At 42.6% G+C, this 23,256-nt stretch overlaps 1 protein-coding gene across 4 annotated transcripts in view; it reads right to left on the bottom strand.

Annotated features, from left to right (window-relative positions):
• The window catches only part of LIN9 (lin-9 DREAM MuvB core complex component), a 63,066-nt gene that overhangs the window by 34,664 nt on the left and 5,146 nt on the right, over positions 1 to 23,256 (bottom strand). For 3 of the 4 annotated variants that reach the window (XM_065400945.1, XM_065400944.1, XM_065400943.1), the window contains exons 2-4: positions 11,588 to 11,620; positions 8,011 to 8,105; positions 958 to 1,062 (exon numbers count right to left, since the gene is read on the bottom strand). In XM_065400945.1, the coding sequence (XP_065257017.1) occupies positions 958 to 1,062; positions 8,011 to 8,105; positions 11,588 to 11,620 (233 nt within the window). The remainder of the gene's footprint in view (positions 1 to 957; positions 1,063 to 8,010; positions 8,106 to 11,587; positions 11,621 to 23,256) is intronic. The other variant, XM_065400947.1, reaches the window with a different exon arrangement.

The following is a 23,256-nucleotide window of genomic DNA, read 5'->3' on the forward strand; positions in this document are numbered from 1 at the left end:
ATGTTTTAATTCAAATGTATTGTTCCATGGTTTCTTTAATTTTTATTACAAAGATAATACTAATATAAAATGGCAAAGATTATAACTATACAATAAAACACACAACTGATGCCAAGAGCTAGCAGAGATCATGCCCCAAACTATTAGCTGGTCAGAGTCTCTACACTAGGCTTTTTTGTGAACATTTCCCACCAGCAGTTCAGCTCCAGTGGTGGTGGCACTCATATAGACAGGACTCAAGGTAACCTCTGATGTTTTAAGGTTAATCTAACTTTGCTCCATGCACGGCTACATGAACATGCTGGCTAAAGTGCTACCATCACTCAAACAACCAGAAATTTGAATGAAATAAGCATAATATAGACAAGGCCTCCTTGAGCACAGTTTCTGAATAAGTTTTTAATAACTGATAACCATGCTTGGTGTGGACACAAACCATGTTAGGTTGTGTTTGAAAACTGTTTTACAAGCTATAGTAAGGACAAGATGTTAGGTCCTATCTACACGACAAGAACTATGTTTCAACAGGCAGTTACAGTGGCAACATAAGGTGCCTGCAGCTCCTGGTGGTATTTTTTTTTAACTTCATGGCAGCTCCTACATTGCTAGGTCCATTTAGTCAGTGTTCCCCACTCTGCCTGATACAGTAGAGAGTGCTAATAGGATGAGTGTTCCAATAGTTCTGCCTGTGCTTAGGTATGGTGGAGCACCAGTCAGCATTTTCCCCGATAGACTCAATGGTACAGGATCAGCATGAACAGAGCTGTGTCAGTGAGGGACCCACTTGTGGGGAGGAAAAAGGATGTATTAATCTATTTTGAGCCACAGCCTTTACCTAGGAATAGGTCCCCCCACCCAAAATTCATAAACTTATGACGTAAATTGAGAAGAAAACACAATTTATTTTAAAGGCTTGCTTTCCTTTCTGGTAATGGTCTCTGCATAACACATACATACCTGTGGAACCATTGCAATCTTCTGATTTCTTTTGGGAGACCTTGTATTTAACTGTCTGTCTTCGTCTTCACAAAAGAGACGACTCCGTTTTGAATTTCTGAAGGGCTATATATATATATATATATATATCAAAATTAGGAAGCAACTAAATGAAAAAGCTCATTTCTTCTTTTGATATACAGAACCCATGATAACACAAATATAATCTATTTTCCTTTGCTATCTAGATACCTTGGACACTTGAAGTGCCTCCTAACACAGTTATGGTCAAAGATCCATTCATTTCATTATTTCTTTGTTTATAAAACGTCTTTAAACAGCTTGCCCTTGACTTAAAAATAAAAAGGAAGGGCCTTCAAACAATCTATTTATTGATTTTGATAAATTCTCATTAAAAAGCCAAGCTGGATAGAACAGTTACTTACAGAAATAAATTAATCTACTAGTATTTTTAACATGTGCTGCTGCCCAGCACTGTAATGGATGTGTCTGTGTGTATGGATGTAATGTCATCCATAATGGTGTCACACTTTAGATTATTACAAAAAACACTTCATGATGTTGTTTCAAGGATCACTTATGTATCAAAATATTTTGATAATTTTTAAAACTCCTACCATAAAAACTTCCCCCACACCTTAAAATGCTAAGAAACTGAGGAAATTGAACCATCATAAACAATGTTCAAATTATGTAAAGATCTAACATAAGAGAGGAAGGAATTTCAAATTTAAGGCTGTTCAATGCTAATTGTAACCCTTTACTGTGCTATGATACTACAGTTGCAATAAAATTAGTGGAGGTTGCTGAAAAAAAAGTAGAAAATCATAGATTGCAAATTTGTGGCATAAAGTTTTCAAACACTTAAATTTTAGTTATTTCTTAACAAAATTTCTTCATATGTCAAAGAAAATTGTCCTAATTGAAGACTGAATGACAAATTGCAGCTCACTCTTGCATGGGAGTGATGAGTGCAAAGAGCTTCCTTCTCATACACCTTGTGACCCAATACAGGAGCCAGTCCCTGCACTCTGCCTAGCATAGGGACTTAATCCGGCTAGCTTCTCCTAGGATGCAAACTACTTACAGAGGAAGAGATTGAGCTGGATTCAGATGTCACTGATTTCCTTGGTTTTCTGACACCCTGTGCCAGATAAAGAGAGAGGCAGAAACTCGAGGGCCAATGGCAGAAAACAAAGGTTGATACAGACCAGATGAAACAACAAATTCCTCCAAGTTTTATAGGGTTGTCAACCCTCAAGGATTGTCCTGGAGTCTCCGGGAATTAAAGATGAATCTTTAATTAAAGACTATGTCATGTGATGAAACCTCCAGGAATACATCCAATCCAAACTGGCAACACTACTATGCTGAGGCTGTATTCCAGGCCAAGAGAACCTTTCTATCACCACCTTCCACTAATGCTGACAAATCTTGCCCCAAGGAGCTGTCCAGGGCGATAAACTGTTTCCTCAATTCTGAGTGTCTAGAAGCCTGCATCAGAACAGGGCGCTGAATGCTGCGAACTATCATCATGCTTTGCTGAAAATATTGTGCATATTTGAGAAGGATTCTCAAACAGCTTGGATCTGCTTTGCCTACACTCACCAACTAATAATCCTCCCACGTGGAGTTCAGTACACTCACTCATCAAGAAATTCTGGACACCCTAAAGGGGTCTCGACTCAAGACCCGTGAATCTGACTCATCTTTCCTGGCTTGTGAAAGAGAGGCACAAGCAACAGAGGTCTCTCATGACTGAAAGAGCCAATGACTCATTCAGGGAAGGAACTTTTCTTTCCTCCTTCAAATATGCAATAGTCTGACCAACACTGAAGAACCCCGCTCTGGATATACTGGCTTTAGCCATCCACTACCCATTGTCAAACTTCCTGTTCCTGAGCAAATTCAGAGAGAAGCTAGCCACTGGCCAACTTCAAGCTTGCCTAATTGAAGCCAATATTCTAGACCTGGCAGAATCTGGATTCTGGCCAGGATATGGAACCTAAACTACTTTAGTGGCAGTGATAGATGATCTCCTGCTATCAATAGATAAGAGGGCAGACATCCATTCTCATCTTTTATGATCTCTCTGCAGCATATGACACTGCTGACCATCAGATACTGCTGTCTTGCTGAAGAGAGCTGGCAGGAGTCCAACATAATACAGTGGTTTGTGTCTTTCCTAAAGGGTCACACCCAATGAATAAAGCGACAAAGAGTCCTGTGGCACCTTATAGACTAACAGAAGTACTGGAGTATTGTGTCCAGTTCTGGGCACCGCATTTCAAGAAAGATGTGGAGAAATTGGAAAGGGTCCAGAGAAGAGCAACAAGAATGATTAAAGGTCTTGAGAACATGACCTATGAAGGAAGGCTGAAAGAATTGGGTTTGTTTAGTTTGGAAAAGAGAAGACTGAGAGGGGACATGATAGCAGTTTTCAGGTATCTAAAAGGGTGTCATAAGGAGGAGGGAGAAAACTTGTTCACCTTAGCCTCTAAGGATAGAACAAGAAGCAATGGGCTTAAACTGCAGCAAGGGAGGTCTAGGTTGGACATTAGGAAAAAGTTCCTAACTGTCAGGGTGGTTAAACACTGGAATAAATTGCCTAGGGAGGTTGTGGAATCTCCATCTCTGGAGATATTTAAGAGTAGGTTAGATAAATGTCTATCAGGGATGGTCTAGACAGTATTTGGTCCTGCCATGCGGGCAGGGGACTGGACTCGATGACCTCTCGAGGTCCCTTCCAGTCCTAGAATCTATGAATCTATGAATAAGTATTGGAGCATAAGCTTTCGTGGGTGAATACCCACTTCGTCAGATGCATGTGGTGGAAATTTCCAGAGGCAGGTATGAATATGCAGGCAAGAATCAGTCTAGAGATAATGAGGTTAGTTCAATCAGGGAGGATGAGGCCCTCTTCTAGCAGTTGAGGTGTGAACACCTAGGGAGGAGAAACTGCTTTTGTAGTTGGCTAGCCATTCACAGTCTTTGTTTAATCCTGAGCTGATGGTGTCAAATTTGCAAATGAACTGAAGTTCAGCAGTTTCTCTTTGGAGTCTAGTCCTGAAGTTTTTTTGCTGCAGGATGGCTACCTTTAAATCTGCTATTGTGTGTCCAGGGAGACTGAAGTGTTCTCCTACAGGTTTTTGTATATTGCCATTCCTAATATCTGATTTGTGTCCATTTATCCTTTTACGTAGGGATTAAACAACTCAACTGCTAGAAGAGGGCCTCATCCTCCCTGACTGAACTAACCTCGTTATCTCTAGACTGATTTTTGCCTGCATATTTATACCTGCCTCTGGAAATTTTCACCACATGCGTCTGACGAAGTGGGTATTCACCCACGAAAGCTTATGCTCCAATACTTCTGTTAGTCTATAAGGTGCCACAGGACTCTTTGTCGCTTTTTTACAGATCCAGACTAACACGGCTACCCCTCTGATACTTGACCCAATGAATGGTAATGGGAAGTTGTACTTCCCCCACTAGACCTTTCACTTGTGGAGTCCACAAGGATCAATTTTTTCTCCAATCCTATTCAACAAGTACATGCAGCCATCAGGTAAACTGGTCAGATGATACTGTTATGAGTTGGGTGGAACCTTTTATGGGTCAATTTAAAACTTCAAAATTAAAATCAATCTGAGATTGAGGAGTGTGAACTCACCCTTCAGTTAACATAACTGTAAGGATAAATGAATCACAAGTCCTTACCTAAGATAAAAGGGTTTTGTGAACACACCCAGGAGTTGTGTGAGTGGAGGGCCTTAGCTGGGTAAGTCAGTCTGTGAGTGAGTGAGTGAGTGAGTTAGTAGGCAGAACACTGAGGACCAGAGAGCTAGCCTGTAGGAGCAGCTGAAAACAGTGTGTGACCCTGAATGAAACCTGGAGAGTGGTTCTTTGGCTCAGAGGTGTTGGCTGACAAGAATGTCCTTGGTGCTGAGAGCCAAAAAAGCTGTTTCCTGCTATTCGATTCCTTCTGTGTTCAGGGACAAAGTACATTCTTTGTAAATAAACAAAAACTACATCTGAGTCTTTGTCTACACAGTTGCGGTGTAGTTGCAGCTCCAGCACTGGGAGAGAGCTCTCCCAGCGCTGTAAAAAAAAAAAAAAAAAAAAACCCACTCCCACAAGGGAAGTGGCTCCCAGCGCTGTAGCACTATCTACACTGCCACTTTACAGTTTTCACACCCCTGATCGAGGAAAGTTTCAGCACTAAGTGGCAGCATAGACAAGGCCTAAGAAACACCTATCACCAATTTTTCTTCTTAACTGGAACAACCTAGTATACCCCAAATTTTGGGCTAGCCCTCAGGTCAAAAGGGGTACTAATATTAACTCAAGTGCCAGCAATATGCAGATGACACACAGTTCTATTTATCACCAAGTATGACCATACCACTATCACTAGGGCCCTACCAAATTCATGGTCCATTTTGGTCAATTTCATGGTCATAGGATTTTAAAAATTGTTAATTTCATGATTTCAGCTATATGTATCTGAAATTTCATGGTGTTGTAATTGTAAGGAACCTGACCCAAAAAGGAGTTGTGGGGTGGTCGAAGGGGTTATTGTGGGGGGGAGGGGTGGTGTTTGCGGCACTGCTACCCTTACTTCTGCGCTGAGGCGGACGGCAGCACTGCTTTCAGAGCTGGGCAGCTGGAGAGTGGTGGCCGCTGGCCGGGAGCCCGCTCTGAAGGCAGAGTCACCGCCAGCAGCAGCACAGAAGTAAGGATGGCACGGTACGGTATTGCCACCCTTATTCTGTGCTTCTGCCTGCAGAGCTGGGCCCTCAGTCAGCAGCTGCCATTCTCTGGCCACACAGCTCTGAAGGCAGCAGTGCAGAAGTAAGGGTGGCATGGTATGGTGTTGCCACCCTTACTTTTGTACTGCTGCTGGCGGGGTGCTGTCTTCAGAGCTGGGCACCTGGCCAACAGCCGCCACTCTCCGGCCGCCCAGCTCTGAAGGCAGTTCAGAAGTAAGGGTGGCTATACTGTGACCCCCCCCTAAAATAATCTTGTGACCCCCCTCGCAACTCCCTTTTGGGTCAGGACCCCCAGTTTGAGAAATGCTGGTCTCCCCTATGAAATCTGTATAGTATAGGGTAAAAGCACACAAAAGACCAGATTTCACAGGGGGAGACTGGATTTCACGGTCTGTGACGCATTTTTCATGACCGTGAATTTGGTAGGGCCCTAACTATCACCAAGATATCCCAGTGCTTGGATGAGATTAGCTAATGGATGAAGAACAGCTGGTTGATGGTGAACCTGACCAAGACAGAAGTTATGCTGATGAACAGAGGAAAGCATTTAAGAGTTTGCAGTCATAGTGCAGTTTCCTTTGGTTGATGGCACACACCCACCATTGGTTAATTCAGTTAATAGTTTAGGAGTCATCTTTGATTCCACACTGCTGCTAAGCTCTTGCGTAACAGCATTTGTGAGTAATGCTTTCTACCATCTTTGGTCGGCAAGGAAACTCCATCTCATCCTGGAGGAAGACAACATGACCTCAATTATTATGGATACCTTCATCACCTCTCAACTGAACTATGTTGTTGGCATGAACCCTACAGTACTTAGGAAACTGTAACTAGTACAGAATGCTGCAGCATATCTCCTCTGCAACACAGGCTACTGTGAGCACATCAAACTTGTTCTCTGCTTTCTACACTGACCTTCCATAGAATACTGAGTCAAGTTCAAGGTCTCAGTCCTTTTCTTCTTAGGTGTTCAAGGGCCTGGATCCTGGATATCTAAAAGTTCACCTGAAGCCCCAGGATGACAATCAGGGTCAACAACTTTGCTCATCTGGTACAATGGTACTTTCCACAATAAGTGCAAAGTTCATCTGTGCAGGAGAGACAGCTTCTTCAGGGACCAGCCTGAGACTGTGGATTGAACTTCCCCTGGAACTAAGGACTATCACAAACCTCATCACTTTCCATTCCAAGAATAAGGTGCATTTTTTGACCTACTATGATGGGGAGAGTGGTATAAGTATCCACATAGAATTGAACAGAATTCCTCTTAACAATACATCACTTCCCTCAAGATAAATGAGCAGTTCACTCATAAAATAAAACAAACAAACAAATAAATAAATAATTTAGCTAGTTTCTTGTGGTAGTTGTGAAAGAAGTGGTCTTCAGGAGAGAGTTCAGAGAGAAGAGGCTGTTCTGTGTATATGGGAGAGGGTGCCATGGAAAAAGCACAGACACAAACGGTAAAGCGGACAAACAGGGAATCAAGATTGATAACACTGGCAGAATGAACTTTGCCAACTCAGAGGGACTAGGAGACAATGCTGTACACAACAAAATAAGTAGGTTATGTAGGAAGTTGATGGTGATCACAAGACGCTTCAACTTGATGCAATGGAGAAGATTTAAAGAGCGCAAGATGTGGTCAGATCAAAAGAAAGGGAAATCACCTTATAGGCTGCAAAACATTTCATAAAAGCAGTTTTGCTTTTTTGTTTTAAATAGCAGTTCTTTTTTAACTTAACTTCTCCCAATATTCCCCCCACCCAGAATGTTGCAGGAAACTCTACTTCTATGCATTCATTTTTATTAGGACATCCCCCATAGAATGGCACAATAATGTAAGTGCATTATAGGATTTTCCCACCTTTTCCTAAAGCACCAATAACCCTCCACTGCCAGAGGCAGAATATTAGACTAGGCAGATCAGATGGTCTGATCAGGAGTGGCAATTCTTATGCTCTTTATAGTACAGACACAATAAACACATTCCATATAAACACTTGTAAAAAAGTAGCAAATCATTAAAAATGGTTCATTAAAACTTGAAACTGGTTACCAATTTAATTTTCATATTTATTTATTTATAAAACATGCTTTCATTTCACATTAGAGTTGTGTACACTGCTTTACTCAAAGGATATTCACGAATTGTGAAATAAATACATTTTTAAGCAGATCACTTGATCTGTGACTATGAATGATTTTATGCCGTTACTACATGAACCCTAAACTTAATTGACTTTTTTTAATCACAAGCATATAAATATTTACTGCTTACCATTTCTACAGCAGAACCAGCGTTCTTGCTTTTCCAAATAGGTGTTTTCTGTAGAGAACTGTACTTTTCATTCCATGTGCTGGATAAACTTCCCTCTGTCATGAACAGTGACATATTATTAATGCATTTTTTAATCTAACTATTGTCGAAATGGCAGCAGTATACTCTCAAACACTACTTTAATGTTTTTTTCCCCTTCACTGTTTGTAATGCCTTCCTAAATGGCAATGCAAATGGGTTTAAAATTCCATCATCTTCAGCCAATTATGGTGAATGCCTCCACTAACCAGGCTATAAGAGACATTCAGACCATTTCTTCCCACCACAACGTTTGTCTCTCATGAAGTCCATCTAGCTTCAACTCCCTTGTGACACCCATCTGGATAGCTATGTTGCAGCTACCACAGAACCACATTGGAATTTACCTCTACCCCGATATAACGCGACCCGATATAACACAAATTCGGATATAACGCGGTAAAGCAGCACTCCGGGGGGGCTGGGCTGCGCACTCCGGTGGATCAAAGCAAGTTCGATACAACGCGGTTTCACCTATAACGCGGTAAGATTTTTTGGCTCCCGAGGACAGCATTATATCGAGGTAGGGGTATAAAGCCAGTTTATACAGATAAGTCTTTTTTTCAAAAGACCTTTTAAAAATAGGTCTTACCAAGCTCTGAAAATTTTGACTCAACAAGGGCACCAGTAACAGGAAGGAGAATGAGCCAGGCCCTCTGTCTCCCCACACAAATTGCTGATCATGCATCACTAGTAAAGGAGGAGTAGGATTCTGATTCATGCTTCTATCTTCTACCACGCTCCTTAGGGGGCCAAAAAATAATCTTCTAAATGTCGGAAATTCTACCTATCCGACACTAGAAAACTGAGATCCAGAAGTAATACTCCTGCACAGATGGTATCTTTAGTCACATACAAAGGAGTGGCATCTTTCTGTATATTTCCACTATTACCTTGTTTATGCTCATCAATTAGGACAGCATAATAGCTCTTGGAATATAGTTTGTTAACTTTTGAAGCACCATTTAATATACTGTGGGCCTTATATAATGAATGGTGAGGGCATTGTTTTATTACTTACATTTCTATAGGACAGAAAGGTGCATTTATTTTTAAAGAAATAACAAAGGCTGGTAAATCACTGATCCCGGGGGGGTGGGCTGTTATCCCCCAGCACACGCCGGCCCCTGGGCCAGCTAGGCTGGGGCAGGAAGAGCCAGGAGCCAGGCACAGCACCCCTGGGGCAGGATTGGGGTTTCCTGCTCTGTTGTGTGAGGGCAGAGTATTGACAAAGGGTCAGATCCTCAGCTGGTGTGAATCAGCCTCCCGCGGTGTTTGCTGTGTTGCCTTACATCCAGTGGGATCTGGCCCTATATGCCCCTCCGTAGGGCTGGCTATGTGGGATTCAGCTAGCCCACTGACGGGGCTGGGCAGGAACCAAGACTGATAGGAGAGAAAGCCAGCGGATCTGGGGGATTAGCTGCCATGGCAGGGCTCCTTCCACGGGAGCTGGCAGCTTCCCTCTGCAGCGGAGGGGTTAATGAGCTGCCGGTCAGGTGCTGATGGCCCCGCTGGTGCTGTGCCATGGGGGGTCTGTGGTGGCTCAGCGTGGGGCACAGGTGTGCCTGAGGCCGGGCGGGTCCGTGTCCCGTTCGAAGGGCCCGTTAGCGAGAGGCTGCTGGGGCACTGGGCTCGGCAGCCGGATTACAGCCCCCCTCGCCGGTGAACTTTCCCAGGCTGCACGCTGAGTGCTCGCTAATTAGCTCCAGCAGCGGGACTGGAGCTGAGATGGCGCTTGGCTGGTGGGGGTGAGGAGACAGCATGGCCGAGGGGGAGCACCAGCCCCTGCCACGTGCAGTGTGCTGGGCCTGGCTTTGAACAAGGGCCCTGCAGGGGCTGCCTTTGCCCGGGGCTGTGCTCTCTGCTCCTCCCCTCTGGGGGCTGTGGTGCCAGGGAAACACTGCTCATCACTGCCCCGCCCTGGGCTGGTGCCTGCCCTGCCGGGGTCTGGAGCAGGTGTGTGCAGTGCCGGGGGGTGAAAATCGCATCAGGCTCTGAAAACCATGAGAGTGGCTGAAAACTGCCAGCTTGGAAATGCTAACACAGAGCTCGTCCCTCTGGGGCTGTGAGCTCGCCTGGCTCCAACTTCACGTCCCAGCCCCCAGGGCTAAAACATATTAAAGTTTGAAATGGAAGCCAGGGTTCTCCAGGATCTCCTGACTCCGGATGGATGGATCTAGACTGTTCTCAGTGGTGGCAGATGACAGAACAAGGAGCAATGGTCTCAAGTTGCAGTAGGGGAGGTTTAGGTTGGATATTAGGAAAAAAGCTTTTTCACTAGGAGGGTGGTGAAGCACTGGAATGGGTTACCTGGGGAGGTGGTGGAATCTCCTTCCTTAGAGGTTTTTAAGGTCAGGGTTGACAAAGCCCTGGCTGGGAATGATTTAGTTGGGGATTGGTCCTGCTTTGAGCAGGGGGTTGGACTAGACCTCCTGAGGTCCCTTCCAACCTTGATATTCTATGATTCAGAGAACATTTCACATCTAAATTATAATAATTTTAAGACAGATAAATATTTGGCCTGTAACTAACTGACATTTTCCCTTTAAAGTTAAGCTCTTCCAGAAGATATTTGACTATAGAATTTATTTCTTCCACAGACAGTATTCCAGCAAACATCTGGAATCCATTTTGAACATGTCAGTGTGAAATTAGTATGCTTAGGCATTCCATTTGCCATAAAATAGCTTTTAAATCTATGCTGGGAATAACATGGTATTAGCAAAATTGTTTTTAAACAGTTCAGAACTTTTTAGGCTATAAACACAATTTGCCTAGCATGACTGCTTAGGAAACGTGCTCTAGAAAATGATTTTTGAATGGACATGTGCTGCACAATAAAACCGAGTGATCTAAATTGCCTGCACCAAAATTTAGACCGTTTAAAACTGGTTCAGTAAACAGGTTTTCTCCCCAGTGTAAATGGGGACTTTATAATACATAACATTTCTGGCACTAGGAAGAGTGGAAGGATGCTAAATGTTGATGCAATATGCATGAATAGAATTTTTCTCCAGTGTTAAAATAATATAAGCAATAGCTCTGTTGCGTTGGCCCACTAGTTATTGGTAGAAGACAGTGAGATTACAAATTTCCTTTACAATATAAATTCCATCATAAGTAAAGGTCCCACTGATAATAATCCTTCTATCTCACCCCCAAGAAAGGAAAAATTACCTCAAATTTCATGTCAGACCTGATGCCTAGGCAGTACTTAAAGTGGAAGCACCTATTTCAGAAATGGCACTCCAAAGGGTCTCATTCTCAAAAGCAGCATCCAAAGAAGCTGCAATATAAGTAGAGTTTGACTAGTGAGTACCAAACTACTCAGTCTACAGATATCTAAAATAAAACAATCAGCATATATTTTATAAAAACTATCTTCATAATTTTCCTTTGGAGAGGCTTTCTGAAACCAAAAACTCCAGTTATGATCTGAAGTCAATTTACATCTCTCATTTATACCACACCTAAAGAATACATTGTATTTATTTCTTACCTTTCAAGCTCACAAGTGCTTTTGCTGAAGAACCTGCAATTTATTAAAAAAAAAAAAAAAAAAAAAAGTCCATATACATCATATTTTTCAAAGTTGGTTCACAACCGGTGCAATAGCTACATATCAATTATATATTTTTCTTCAGAAGCAGGGAACTATTCTGAAATTAACCCCTTAACTACTGAGTGGGTGAATCTAGTATGCTCTTCACACCACAATGTGCAGTATTGTGTGAGGTATGGCCCAGTAAGCATTGAAGACATATTTAAATTTTAATTATTCCCTTTAGTTTTACATCCACAATGCTCCTTGAACCGAGAGCTATATAAATGAATGTAGCCAACTCTAGACAAACTTTACTTCTGAAACACACATTTCCATGTGGATACACATATTTGATACTGTTTTATTTAGGGCATGTAAACATTATTAGACTCACCATTTTGTGGTAGAATTAGTCTACCAAGGTTCCACGATGAAATAAAAAAAAAAAGGGGGGGGGATTTATTTTGCTTTTTCAATCTTGGGGTACAAGTGGGGGATGATGGGATGGAAAGTTGTCTCTGTGGTGCAATGCTCCCCTCCCAGAGATCCAATAGATTCACAGATTTCAAGGCCCAGAAGGGACTTGATGAGCACTTCTACAAATCAGGTCACATGTCTCAAGTTAGGAACTCAAAAAAAAAAAAAAAAAAAAAAAAACGAACACTCAATTTGCCGTCAACTGTAAAAATTTGTTTTAAGGGACTTGCCCAAAATCACATAGGAATTCTGTGGCAGAGGCAGGGATAGAATTAAATTCTCCAGGGTGGCTTCAACTGCCTTAACCACAAACTATCCTTTCTTAAATCCCATGGCTCATTAGCTACACACCTTCCAACTTCTTCAACAATTTTTTTTTTTTTTTTTTTTAAATAAATGGAGATATCCTATCTCCTAGAACTGGAAGGGACCTTGAAAGGTCATTGAGTCTAGCCCCCTGCCTTCACTAGCAGGACAAAGTACTGATTTTGCCCCAGATCTCTAAGTGGCCCCCTCAAGGATTGAACTCTCAACCCTGGGTTTAGCAGGCCAATGCTCAAATCACCGAGCTATCCCTCCCCCCTGAGGCAGGGGTTCTAAAGAAAACACAGTCTCATTCACTACACAAAATCCTGAAACACTGTTCATCCCATAAACTGAAAGAAGATGGGGTTGATGGAAAAAAAATAGTGTGATGTGTTCTTGTAATTAAAGATGGTATCTGCAACATTGGCAAGCCAGGTGTCAGCTCAGGTCTGAACTCCGACCAATTCACTTGAGTGTTCGTATAGATCAAAGGGTTAAATGTATAAGTGTGTATTCAGATGTTTAAACTTCATGAAAACTAGTGGAATGTTACTTGTATTGTGTTCACTTATCTATATCTTGTTATAATGGAATGGTAAACTTTTACATTGGTGTATACCCCTGTAACTAAGGGTATGTCTACACTATGAAATTAGGTCGATTTTATAGAAGTTGATTTTTTAGAAATCGATTTTATACAGTTGATTGTGTGTGTCCACACTAAGTGCATTAAGTCCGCGGAGTGCGTCCACAGTACCGAGGCTAGCGTCAACTTTCGGAGCGTTGCACTGTGGGTAGCTATCCCACAGTTCCTGCAGTCTCCGCCGCCCATTGGAATTCTGGGTTGAGCTCCCAATGCCTGACGGGGCAAAAACATTGTCGCGGGTGGTTTTGGGTACATGTCGTCAGGCCCCCCCCCTCCCTCCGTGAAAGCAACGGCAAATAATCATTTCTCGCCTTTTTTCCTAGCTTACCCGTGCAGACGACATACCACGGCAAGCATGGAGCCCACTCAGCCCACCGTCACCGTACGTATACTGAGTGCTGTTGGCAGATGTGGTACTGCATTGCTACACAGCAGCAGCTCCTTGCCTTTGTGGCAGCGGACAGTGCAGTACGACTGCTAGCCGTCGTCGTCGTCTCCTGGGTGCTCCTGGCAGACCTCGGTGAGGTCGGTCAGAGGCACCTGGACATAAATGGGAGTGACTCCAGGTCATTCTCTTCTTTAAGTTTCGTCGCACCTACCCCAGCCTACCCCTTGCTCCCATGGCTCGTGAAGCCTGGACAGTAGTAAGGAGCAGTTCAACTATAGGCTGAGCAAGTGCAGAATGGTGGTAGAATGGTGGACATTTAAAAGCTCGCTGGCGCCGTTTGCTGACTAGGCTGTTTGCGATTAGAAGAGCACAGCAAGACGTGCTGTGCATTTGAAAACCAGTTTCATGACTGGCCAGGCTTCAGTGTGACAGTTGTGTGTGTTTCTCCTTGATGCAAACCCACCCCCTTTGTTGATTTTAATTCCCTGTAAGCTGGAACCATGCCTCTGCCCCCTAATAAAAACTTTTCACTCTTCATTTGAATGTGGGTGTTCTCTTCTCTTCTATGGTGCCAGAATACCATCAGGGGGGGCATGGCCAGCACAGGAGAGTCTCTCCCTACTCTCAATTCTGGTACATGGTGCCACAGTGGCCTACAGCTGCCAGGAGCAGCAACTGTAGAAGTCCTGCTCAGCCCCAGGATGGAGCATGCTCAGTATAACTGGCAAAAAGAATGGTGAAGCAGCAGTCTCCAAACATTATACTATACTGTGTAAGCATTTTGCTCTCAGACTCAGATGCCTATACTGATCACGTGCGATTTTCAGAGGAAAGAATTCTGCCAAATTTGGGTAGATTTTCATGAGGAAAGAAAAGTCATTTCTCATTCACCAGTGTCATCTCCTTTCCAAATTTCTAGTCACTGCTCCAAAATTTGGAAGTACTAGAGTTTCTCAGTGAAACGGTAATAAGTATTTTTTTTAAAAAATACTGGCAAAATAACATTTTCCCCAACCTTGTTCTTGGAAATGGCTGAACCGTTTTTGCTGAAACTTTCCCTCTAAAAATGAGCTTGAACCAACACTGGTATTGGAAATTTTATCCAAATGGTTAAAGTCTAGCAAAGTTATAAGTAACTGAAGACAGGTTTTTATAATGAAAACGGTTAGGCAATCTTAACTACAGGCAGCACTGCCAGCTCTGCCTATTATAGGAAGGTGAACTAAAAGCTCAGAGAAATGTAAGGTTGAAAAGCTGTCACAATACTAGACCATTACTTTTCATTGTAGATTCTTCCCCCCCCCCACCTTGAACATAGATAGGAGATGCAACATGCAGAATGTGTCTAAGAGCAATCTATAATAGAAAAGGTGTGAATCTCCATACTTTTTCAGTTCTTTATTTTGAAGTATATTCATAGTTTCATTCATATAAGTTACAGAGATGGATTCCAACAGGGAATGGGCAGCTCCAATGGAGGATTCCCCCCCCCCCCTTCAAGGTGGGCAAGAAGAGGAAGAGAAAACAGGATTCATTTGTGGTCCCACAGGGGATTATTTAAAACAAAAACAAACAACCCACCCTTGTCCAAACTGGCCCTCCGTTAAATTAAAGAGCAACAAGTCACTAGAGTGGAAGGTCCAAGACATTAGCTACCATACTGCAGCAGTCACGGAGAAAAGGTAGACGGGGCACTCCCATTTATCCTCTCTAATAACATGAGAGCAAGGTAACAAACATTCAAAAAACTGAAAGAACAAATTTAAACCAGGTGAAATATTTGAATTAAAAAAACATCAAGATGGATAATTCACCTCTGGAACTCACTAACACAAGAAATCACTGAGGCCAAGAGCTTGCAAGATTTCAAAAGGGATTAGGCATTAATGTGGATGATGAGAAGATACATCATATATATATTTTTTCAGTAGTGGATATGAATGCTCATACTTCAGGCCCTAAGCCAATCAGGTGGATTGATTTAAATTACTTTGAATCATGATTTAAATCAGCAAGCAAGAAACCTTGATCCAATTCAAAATCATCAATTTTAATATTGTTTTGCATTTGTACTTTTTAGTTATTTTCCTAAAGATTTAGATTTTTCTTCATCTAAATATAACCGCTTCCTTTTTTTTTTTTTTTTTGGTTATCCAAGTGGTTACAATATATCTACACATTTAAGTAATTATAGATCTTAACATTTATTCAGAGTTTTAATTTACATTTTTTTATTATGTACTTATTTACTAGGTCAGGGGTCGGCAACTTCTGGCACGCGGCTCTCCAGGGTAAGCACCCTGGCGGGCCGGGCCAGTTTATTTACCTGCTGATGCGGCAGGTTCGGCCGATCGCAGCCCCCACTGGCCGCGGTTCGCCATCCCAGGCCAATACGGGTGGCGGGAAGCGGCGCGGGATGTGTTGGCCGCGGCTTCCCGCCGCCCCATTGGCCTGGGACGGCGAACCGCGGCCAGTGGGGGCCGCGATCGGCCGAACCTGCCACGTCAGCAGGTAAATAAACTGGCCTGGCCCGCCAGGGTGCTTATCCTGGAGAGCCGCGTGCCAGAGGTTGCCAACCCCTGTACTAGGTGATAAATCACAAATAAAAAATTAATGTCAAAGTCTTGGATGAAAATTGCAAGTCAAGTAATGCACAAAAAAGGATTTTAAATTTGTTTTTTATTAGTTAAATAAAACTATCTTAAATATGCTGGATACATAAGAAAAAAAGGAAGTTTATCAAAACATGTTTTGCATTTAAAACTAACTGATGTATTAAACAATAGTGAATTGAAGTGATTGTGAAGAACATGGTGACCAGAAACAATTTTAAAACTTGTAGATCTCAATCTTTTCAACATTTAGGGCTTGGCTACACTTGCGAGTTACAGTGCAATAAAGGAGCCCCGGGCGCACTAGCTCACTACCCGTCCACACTGGCAAGGCACGTAGAGCGCTCTGACTCCGCGGCTACAGCGCTGCTGGTACTTCACCTCAGTGAGTGGAATAACGTTTGCTGCGCCCCCGCTGGAGCATCGCGGCGCCAGTGTGAACGAGGTGTTGCATTACTGCGCTCTGATTGGTCTCCGGAAACGTCCCATAATCCCCTTAAATCAAGTGGCCACTCTTGTCTTTGTTTTGAATCACAGCAGGAATGCGGATATGCCCTTTGAAAGCTCTGTTTCTGACAGCCGGCTGCTTATCTGCCCCGAGACAAAGCAACCATTAGTGTGGAATGCTGTGAGAGAGAGGGGCGGGAGGGGGATGGAAGGGGGAGTTTGCCGCTGTCTGAACTTACAAGACAGCATGCTGACATGCTCTCAGCCCCCCAAAAACCCACTCCCCCCCCCCCACATACACACAACATACTCCCTGTAACACTCCCCCCCCCCCCATTTGAAAAGCACGTTGCAGTCACTTGCATGCTGGGGTAGCTGCCCATAATGCGCCGTTCCCAATGCTGCTGCAAGTGCCGCAAATGTGGCCAGTGCACTTGAACCTGTCAGTGTGGCCAGACTGCAGCGCTTTCCCTACTGCGCTCTACGAAGGCTGGTTTAACTCAAAAGCACTCTACATCTGCAAGTGTAGCCATGCCCTTAGCTTTTATTTGTAGATTGGAAGAGGAAAACAAGTTTTCCTGCTTTTTCAACTCCCAAATGGTATCTTCACGTTGAACAACAAATCATAGAACAGAACTAGATGAATAAAATGAAAGAAAGAAAATATTCTCTCTTCATCTGCAGAAGACGCTACTGCTGTCAAAAGCTGGTTGCAATTCAACAAACTCTGGTTACAGATACTTAGCCAGCGATTTCCATCAGTACAGCAGTTTGACTTTTTTGGCCTTAACATAGATTGTCATAATTTCAAATTTAATTTTAAATAATTTTAAATACATTTTTCTTTTTAAAAAAAATCCAATTTTTAGTTTTTAAATCATCAGTTTTTATTCACCCTACCAACTACTAACAGGGAAGTTAGGAAAAAATTTCCTTATAGTGGCCATTAGGGAATAGTCCTCAGAGGTTTTTTGAACTTCCTCTGAAACATTTGGTACTGGCCACTATCAGAGACCGAATACTAGATTAGATGGACTGATCCAGCATGGCAGTTCCTACATTCAGGATGGGGCTCATAGGCAGGTCCATTAGTACTGAAGTTAGCGATCTCAGATACCACATGCAGCACCAAGGTTCAGTTTCTAGGTCCAGTCTTTTGCTCTCAGCCCAGGAGATCACTTAAGAAGGCTTACAATGAAGATGATCTGTGAGCAACATTAATGGGCTCAGAAGGAAACTGCACCATCTTCTATGAAAGAAAGACAGATCTAATGTGGGGTAGGGTCTTTGAGATTCCAAGACGCACACAAAGGACTTACTTAAAACTACTTTTCCCCCATTCAAAAAGTACAGTTTTGATAGGTCAAAAGGAGGAGGAGGAGAAGGATAATCACAAACTGAACTAAGCAGGTTCATAAAGTGTAGCAAATGTGATTGAATACCAGTGATTGTGGAGGCTTTGACACAATTTTCTGCCTATACCCATGTGAAACAAACTAGTGTATTTGAAGTTTAAATTAAGCCATTTTCACAGCTGGTCCTACATGTTTATTTAAAATAAAAGTACTGATGAGTGCTTGTTTAAAAACAGTTTTGGGGGAACCCCCCTAGTGTTTTAAACTCTCTATCATTTGTAATATCCAATTGAGACTTTGATAATAAACTTTTTAATATCTACAGCTTTTGTTCTTCCTTGTTAGCAAACCTAGATAACATGCATGCACAATCCAAAAGGGGGACTACAGGATTCAGATGAGGGACAGCAGGATGCAAAGCCTTTCCCCTCTAGGTTGCTATCCTGTTTGAATCCAGCCATGACCAGCAGTGACATTACAACTTTCAAATAAGTTTGTAATCAATGTCATGGTTGACTTTAGATTTTTTTTGTCAACATACAAAATGGTAATACTCTAGGAGTAACCAGGATAACTCAGAGTTTCATTCCTGCAAGTGGCCTTAGACGGACCTCTTCCTGTAATTAAGCGGGCATGCTTTTTTCCCCGCATCAGAGATGGGATCCCCTAATCACATCAGTGCAACTAGTTTGGCTTGTCCTTTCTCCCTGTTCTCTGTGCTGGAGGATAAACCAAAGTGCATTGTTCTGTGTACTGTTGGTGTCGCTCTGTTAGTATGTCCTCCAAGTCCTATGCCCTAGTGATGCAAGGTGGGATAGCTGCCCAGATTTTCCCAGAATGCATGGATACAAACACAGACAGCGTGGCAGCTATGCACATGCAAACAGGGTTGATACAGTTGTCTTGTTCATGTACACTGCTTTTCACAAAACTCAACCGTGCGTGTTATAAGCAGGTCAAAGAAAGAGTTAGAAAAACATGGTTGTGCTTGTACCGTAGACAGAGGCAAAAGTTATTACAATTTGATGGCTGGAAAGTAATCTGTAGCTAGGTGGTGTCAGTTCAGTTATTTCTGGTATATACTACTGATGGCCATTTCTTCAAACAACCATCACTGTCAATACTAATTATAACCACTTTTGGCTAGCCTCAGTAGAGATACCAAGCCTGAATAGACCTGGAAACTGAACTATGATCTCACCCAGAAGTGGCTGAGGAACATGGATTCTGTAATGCTGCTATCGGTGGTGTACCTATATGGAGGATGAATAAGACTGTCACACCACCATACTTAAAAAGCAATACATTCATTGTGAAAAAAACAGAAGCTGACAGTACACAGGGATCAGCAAGGAAACCTACCTTATTGAGGTCAGAGCATGTAGAGATGCAGTGAGAAAGGCCAAAAGCCGTGTAGAGTTGGACCTTGCGAGGGGAATTAAAACCAATAGTAAGAGGTTTCATAGCCATATAAATAGAAAAAAAACAAAGAAAGAGGAAGTGGGACCGCTGAAGAATGTAGATGGAGTGGAGATTAAGGATAATCTAGGCATGGCACAATATCTAAATGAATATTTTGCATCGGTCTTTAATAAGGCTAATGAAGGGCTTAGGAATAGAGGGAGCAGGACAGAGGGGAATAAAGGAGGGGGGGTTGACTTTACTGTATCGGAGGTGGAAGCCAAACTTGAACAGCTAAACGGGACTAAATCGGGCGGACCGGATGATCTTCATCCGAGAATATTGAAGGAACTGGCGCCAGACATTGCAAGCCCCTTACCGATAATTTTTAATGAATCTGTAAACTCGGGGGTGGTACCGTTGGACTGGAGGATAGCTAATGTGGTTCCTATTTTCAAGAAAGGGAAAAAAAGTGACCCGGGTAACTACAGGCCTGTCAATTTAACATCTGTAGTATGCAAGGTCTTGGAAAAAATGTTGAAGGAGAAAGTAGTTAAGGACCTTGAGGTGAATGGCAATTGGGACAAATTACAACATGGGTTTACGAAAGGGAGATCGTGCCAAACCAACCTGATCTCCTTCTTTGAGAAAGTAACAGACTTTCTAGATAAAGGAAATGCGGTGGATCTAATATACCTCGATTTCAGTAAAGCGTTTGATACGGTACCGCATGAGGAATTATTGGTTAAATTGGAAAAGATGGGGATCGATATGAAAATCCAGAGGTGGATAAAGAACTGGTTAAAGGGTAGACTGCAGCGGGTAGTACTGAAAGGTGAACTGTCAGGTTGGAGGGAGGTCACCAGTGGGGTTCCTCAAGGTTCGGTTTTGGGTCCGATTTTATTTAATCTATTTATTACTGACCTCGGAACCGAATGTAGGAGTGGGCTGATAAAGTTTGCGGATGACACAAAGTTGGGAGGTATTGCCAATTCGGAGAAGGATCGGGATATCCTGCAGGGAGACTTGGATGACCTTGTAAATTGGAGTAATAGTAATAGGATGAAATTTAATAGTGAGAAGTGTAAGGTGATGCATTTAGGGATGACTAACAAGAATTTTAGTTATAAGCTGGGGACGCATCGGTTGGAAGTAACGGAGGAGGAGAAGGACCTCGGAGTCCTGGTTGACCGCAGGATGACTATGAGTCGGCAATGTAACGTGGCTGTGAAAAAAGCTAATGCGCTCTTGGGATGCATTAGGCGAGGTATTTCTAGTAGGGACAAGGAGGTGCTGCTTCCGTTATACAAGGCGCTGGTGAGACCTCATTTGGAGTACTGTGTGCAGTTCTGGTCTCCTATGTTTAAAAAGGATGAACTCAAACTGGAACGGGTACAGAGAAGGGCCACTAGGATGATCCGAGGAATGGAAAACCTTTCCTATGAAAGGAGACTCGAGGAGCTCGGTTTGTTTAGCCTAACCAAAAGAAGGCTGAGGGGAGATATGATTGCTCTCTTTAAATATATCAGAGGGATAAATACCAGGGAGGGAGAGGAATTATTTCAGCTCAGTACAAATGTGGACACGAGAACAAATGGATATAAACTGGCCATGGGGAAGTTTAGGCTTGAAATCAGACGAAGGTTTCTAACCGTCAGAGGGGTGAAATTTTGGAACAGCCTTCCGAGGGAAACGGTGGGGGCAAAAGACCTCTCTGGCTTCAAGATTAGGCTAGATAAGTTTATGGAGGGAATGGTTTGATGGGATAACATGATTTTAGTCAATTAGGCAATAACACGTCATCGCTGGTAAAATGAGGGTCCGGCTGTAGAATCTTGCCTGTATGCTCGGGGTTCTACTGATCGCCATATTTGGGGTCAGGAAGGAATTTTCCTCCAGGGTAGATTGGCAGAGGCCCTGGAGGTTTTTCGCCTTCCTCCGCAGCATGGGGCAGGGGTCGCAAGCTGGAGGATTCTCTGCGACTTGAAGTCTTTAAATCACGATCTGGAGACTTCAACAGCTGAGTTAAGGGAAAGTGGGTGGGTCAGCTTTTGTGGCCTGCATCATGCGGGAGGTCAGACTAGATGACCATAATGGTCCCTTCTGACCTTAAAGTCTATGAGTACACAACTTCCTTGCTTATGCATCACACTATAGAAATGCCATCAGAACTATTCACAGCTCTGGGAACAGCCTGTTACGTTGCGGCTGCTACTCAAAGTCAGAAGAGCAAGCAACAAGTACATTAAAAGAAGTTTTACGTAGGCTTTTCAAATATAGTATTTTTTAAAATTATTTGACAGAGGTGTGGTGGATCAAACAAAAATATTTATGTAGAGTCTGAACATTCCCAATCATATTAAACAATGTTTACATAGATCAAATTTTAATCAAATATTAATACTAGCATTTAAGGGATTGTAAGTGTCTTCCTAAAAACTGTTTACTAAATATATTTACATGGACTGAAAGAAAACTACTTGGAACCACACCCCAACATTGTCTTAAATTTTCCTAAATATACTACACAATTTTAGAAGCTGAATATTGTAAAATTTTATTTATTTTTGTAGTACTTGTCCTCTTGGTAGCAATGCCTCATACTTTCTGGTAGCATAAAATTGTTTTTTCCCCCCCCCATGAACTCCCACAGTTTCCAGCCAAGAGACTGCAACATTGGCTCAAGGACCCCAGTAATAAAAGAACACCTGATTCACTCAGCCTCAAGTATATGTATACAGTATTCTACAAATTAGACTGACTGGCACTAGCAGCATAAGACAAGAGGTGTAGCAATCATACTAAAGAGTACAGCTATTTTTAATCTTACTTCTCAAAAGGGTAGAAATTGATGCCACGTTCAGAACTTCAAAATCCATCAACCATTTATCTCAGAGTTCCAAAATTACCAGGATATAAAATGAAAACAAATGCATTCATTGTGACGTTATTGATATAATCGGGGACCATATAGATCATTGTTGCAACTAAGGTCCTGTAGCGGCACCCAAATCTTGTATAAAGGGGGTCAAATGAGGTGTCTAAGACAAGGTTATGGTTTGCTGGTTATAATTATGCTGTCTATATGTGTGTATCAATTTTGTAGTTGAAGTTATGAATATTGGCTCTATACTGTCTGTATTTCAAACTTATGCTATGCTCCTGGGTGACATCCCAGACAAGCTGGTGTTAGCTCTGCCTAGCCTGCTTGATGGCCCATTAAGGGCCATCAGCTATACAATGAACCCATTGAGAGAAGGCAGATACGCCTTGTAACTCAGCAAAGTATGCAGGAACTGGCCCATGTGACTCCAGACTCCATTTTGCTGTAATTTTCCACAGTGAGAACAAAAAGGTGTTCTTACACCTGGAAAAGACTATATAAGGCTGATGCCTCATCTCCATTTTGTCTTCAATCCTGCTTCTTACCTCTGGAGGGACTTCGCTACAAACAGAAGCTCTACACCAAGGACTGATGACCCATCCCAGCTGGGGATGTATTCCAGAGACTTGATTTGAACCTGCAGTTTATTCTATCTCTGCTGCAAGCCTGAACCAAGAACTTTGCCATTACTGTATGTAATTGATCCCATTTAACCAATTCTAACTCTCATCTATATCTTTTTCCTTTTATGAATAAACCTTTAGATTTTAGATTCTAAAGGATTGGCAACAGCGTGATTTATGGGTAACATCTGATTTGTATATTGACCTGGGTCTGAGGCTTGGTCCTATGGGATCAGGAGAACCTTTTTTCTTTTATTGGGGTATTGGTTTTCATAACCATTTGTTCCCATAACGAGTGGCACTGGTGGTGATACTGGGAAACTGGAGCGTCTAAGGGAATTGCTTGTGTGACTTGTGGTTAGCCAGTGGGGTGAGACCAAAGTCCTCTTAGTCTGGCTGGTTTGGTTTGCCTTAGAGGCGGAAAAACCCCAGCCTTGGGCTGTAACTCCTGTTTTTAGCAATTTGTCCTGAATTGGCACTCTCAG

Source organism: Emys orbicularis, chromosome 3, assembly GCF_028017835.1.
Source record: "Emys orbicularis isolate rEmyOrb1 chromosome 3, rEmyOrb1.hap1, whole genome shotgun sequence".
Classification (NCBI taxonomy): Eukaryota; Metazoa; Chordata; order Testudines; family Emydidae; genus Emys; species Emys orbicularis.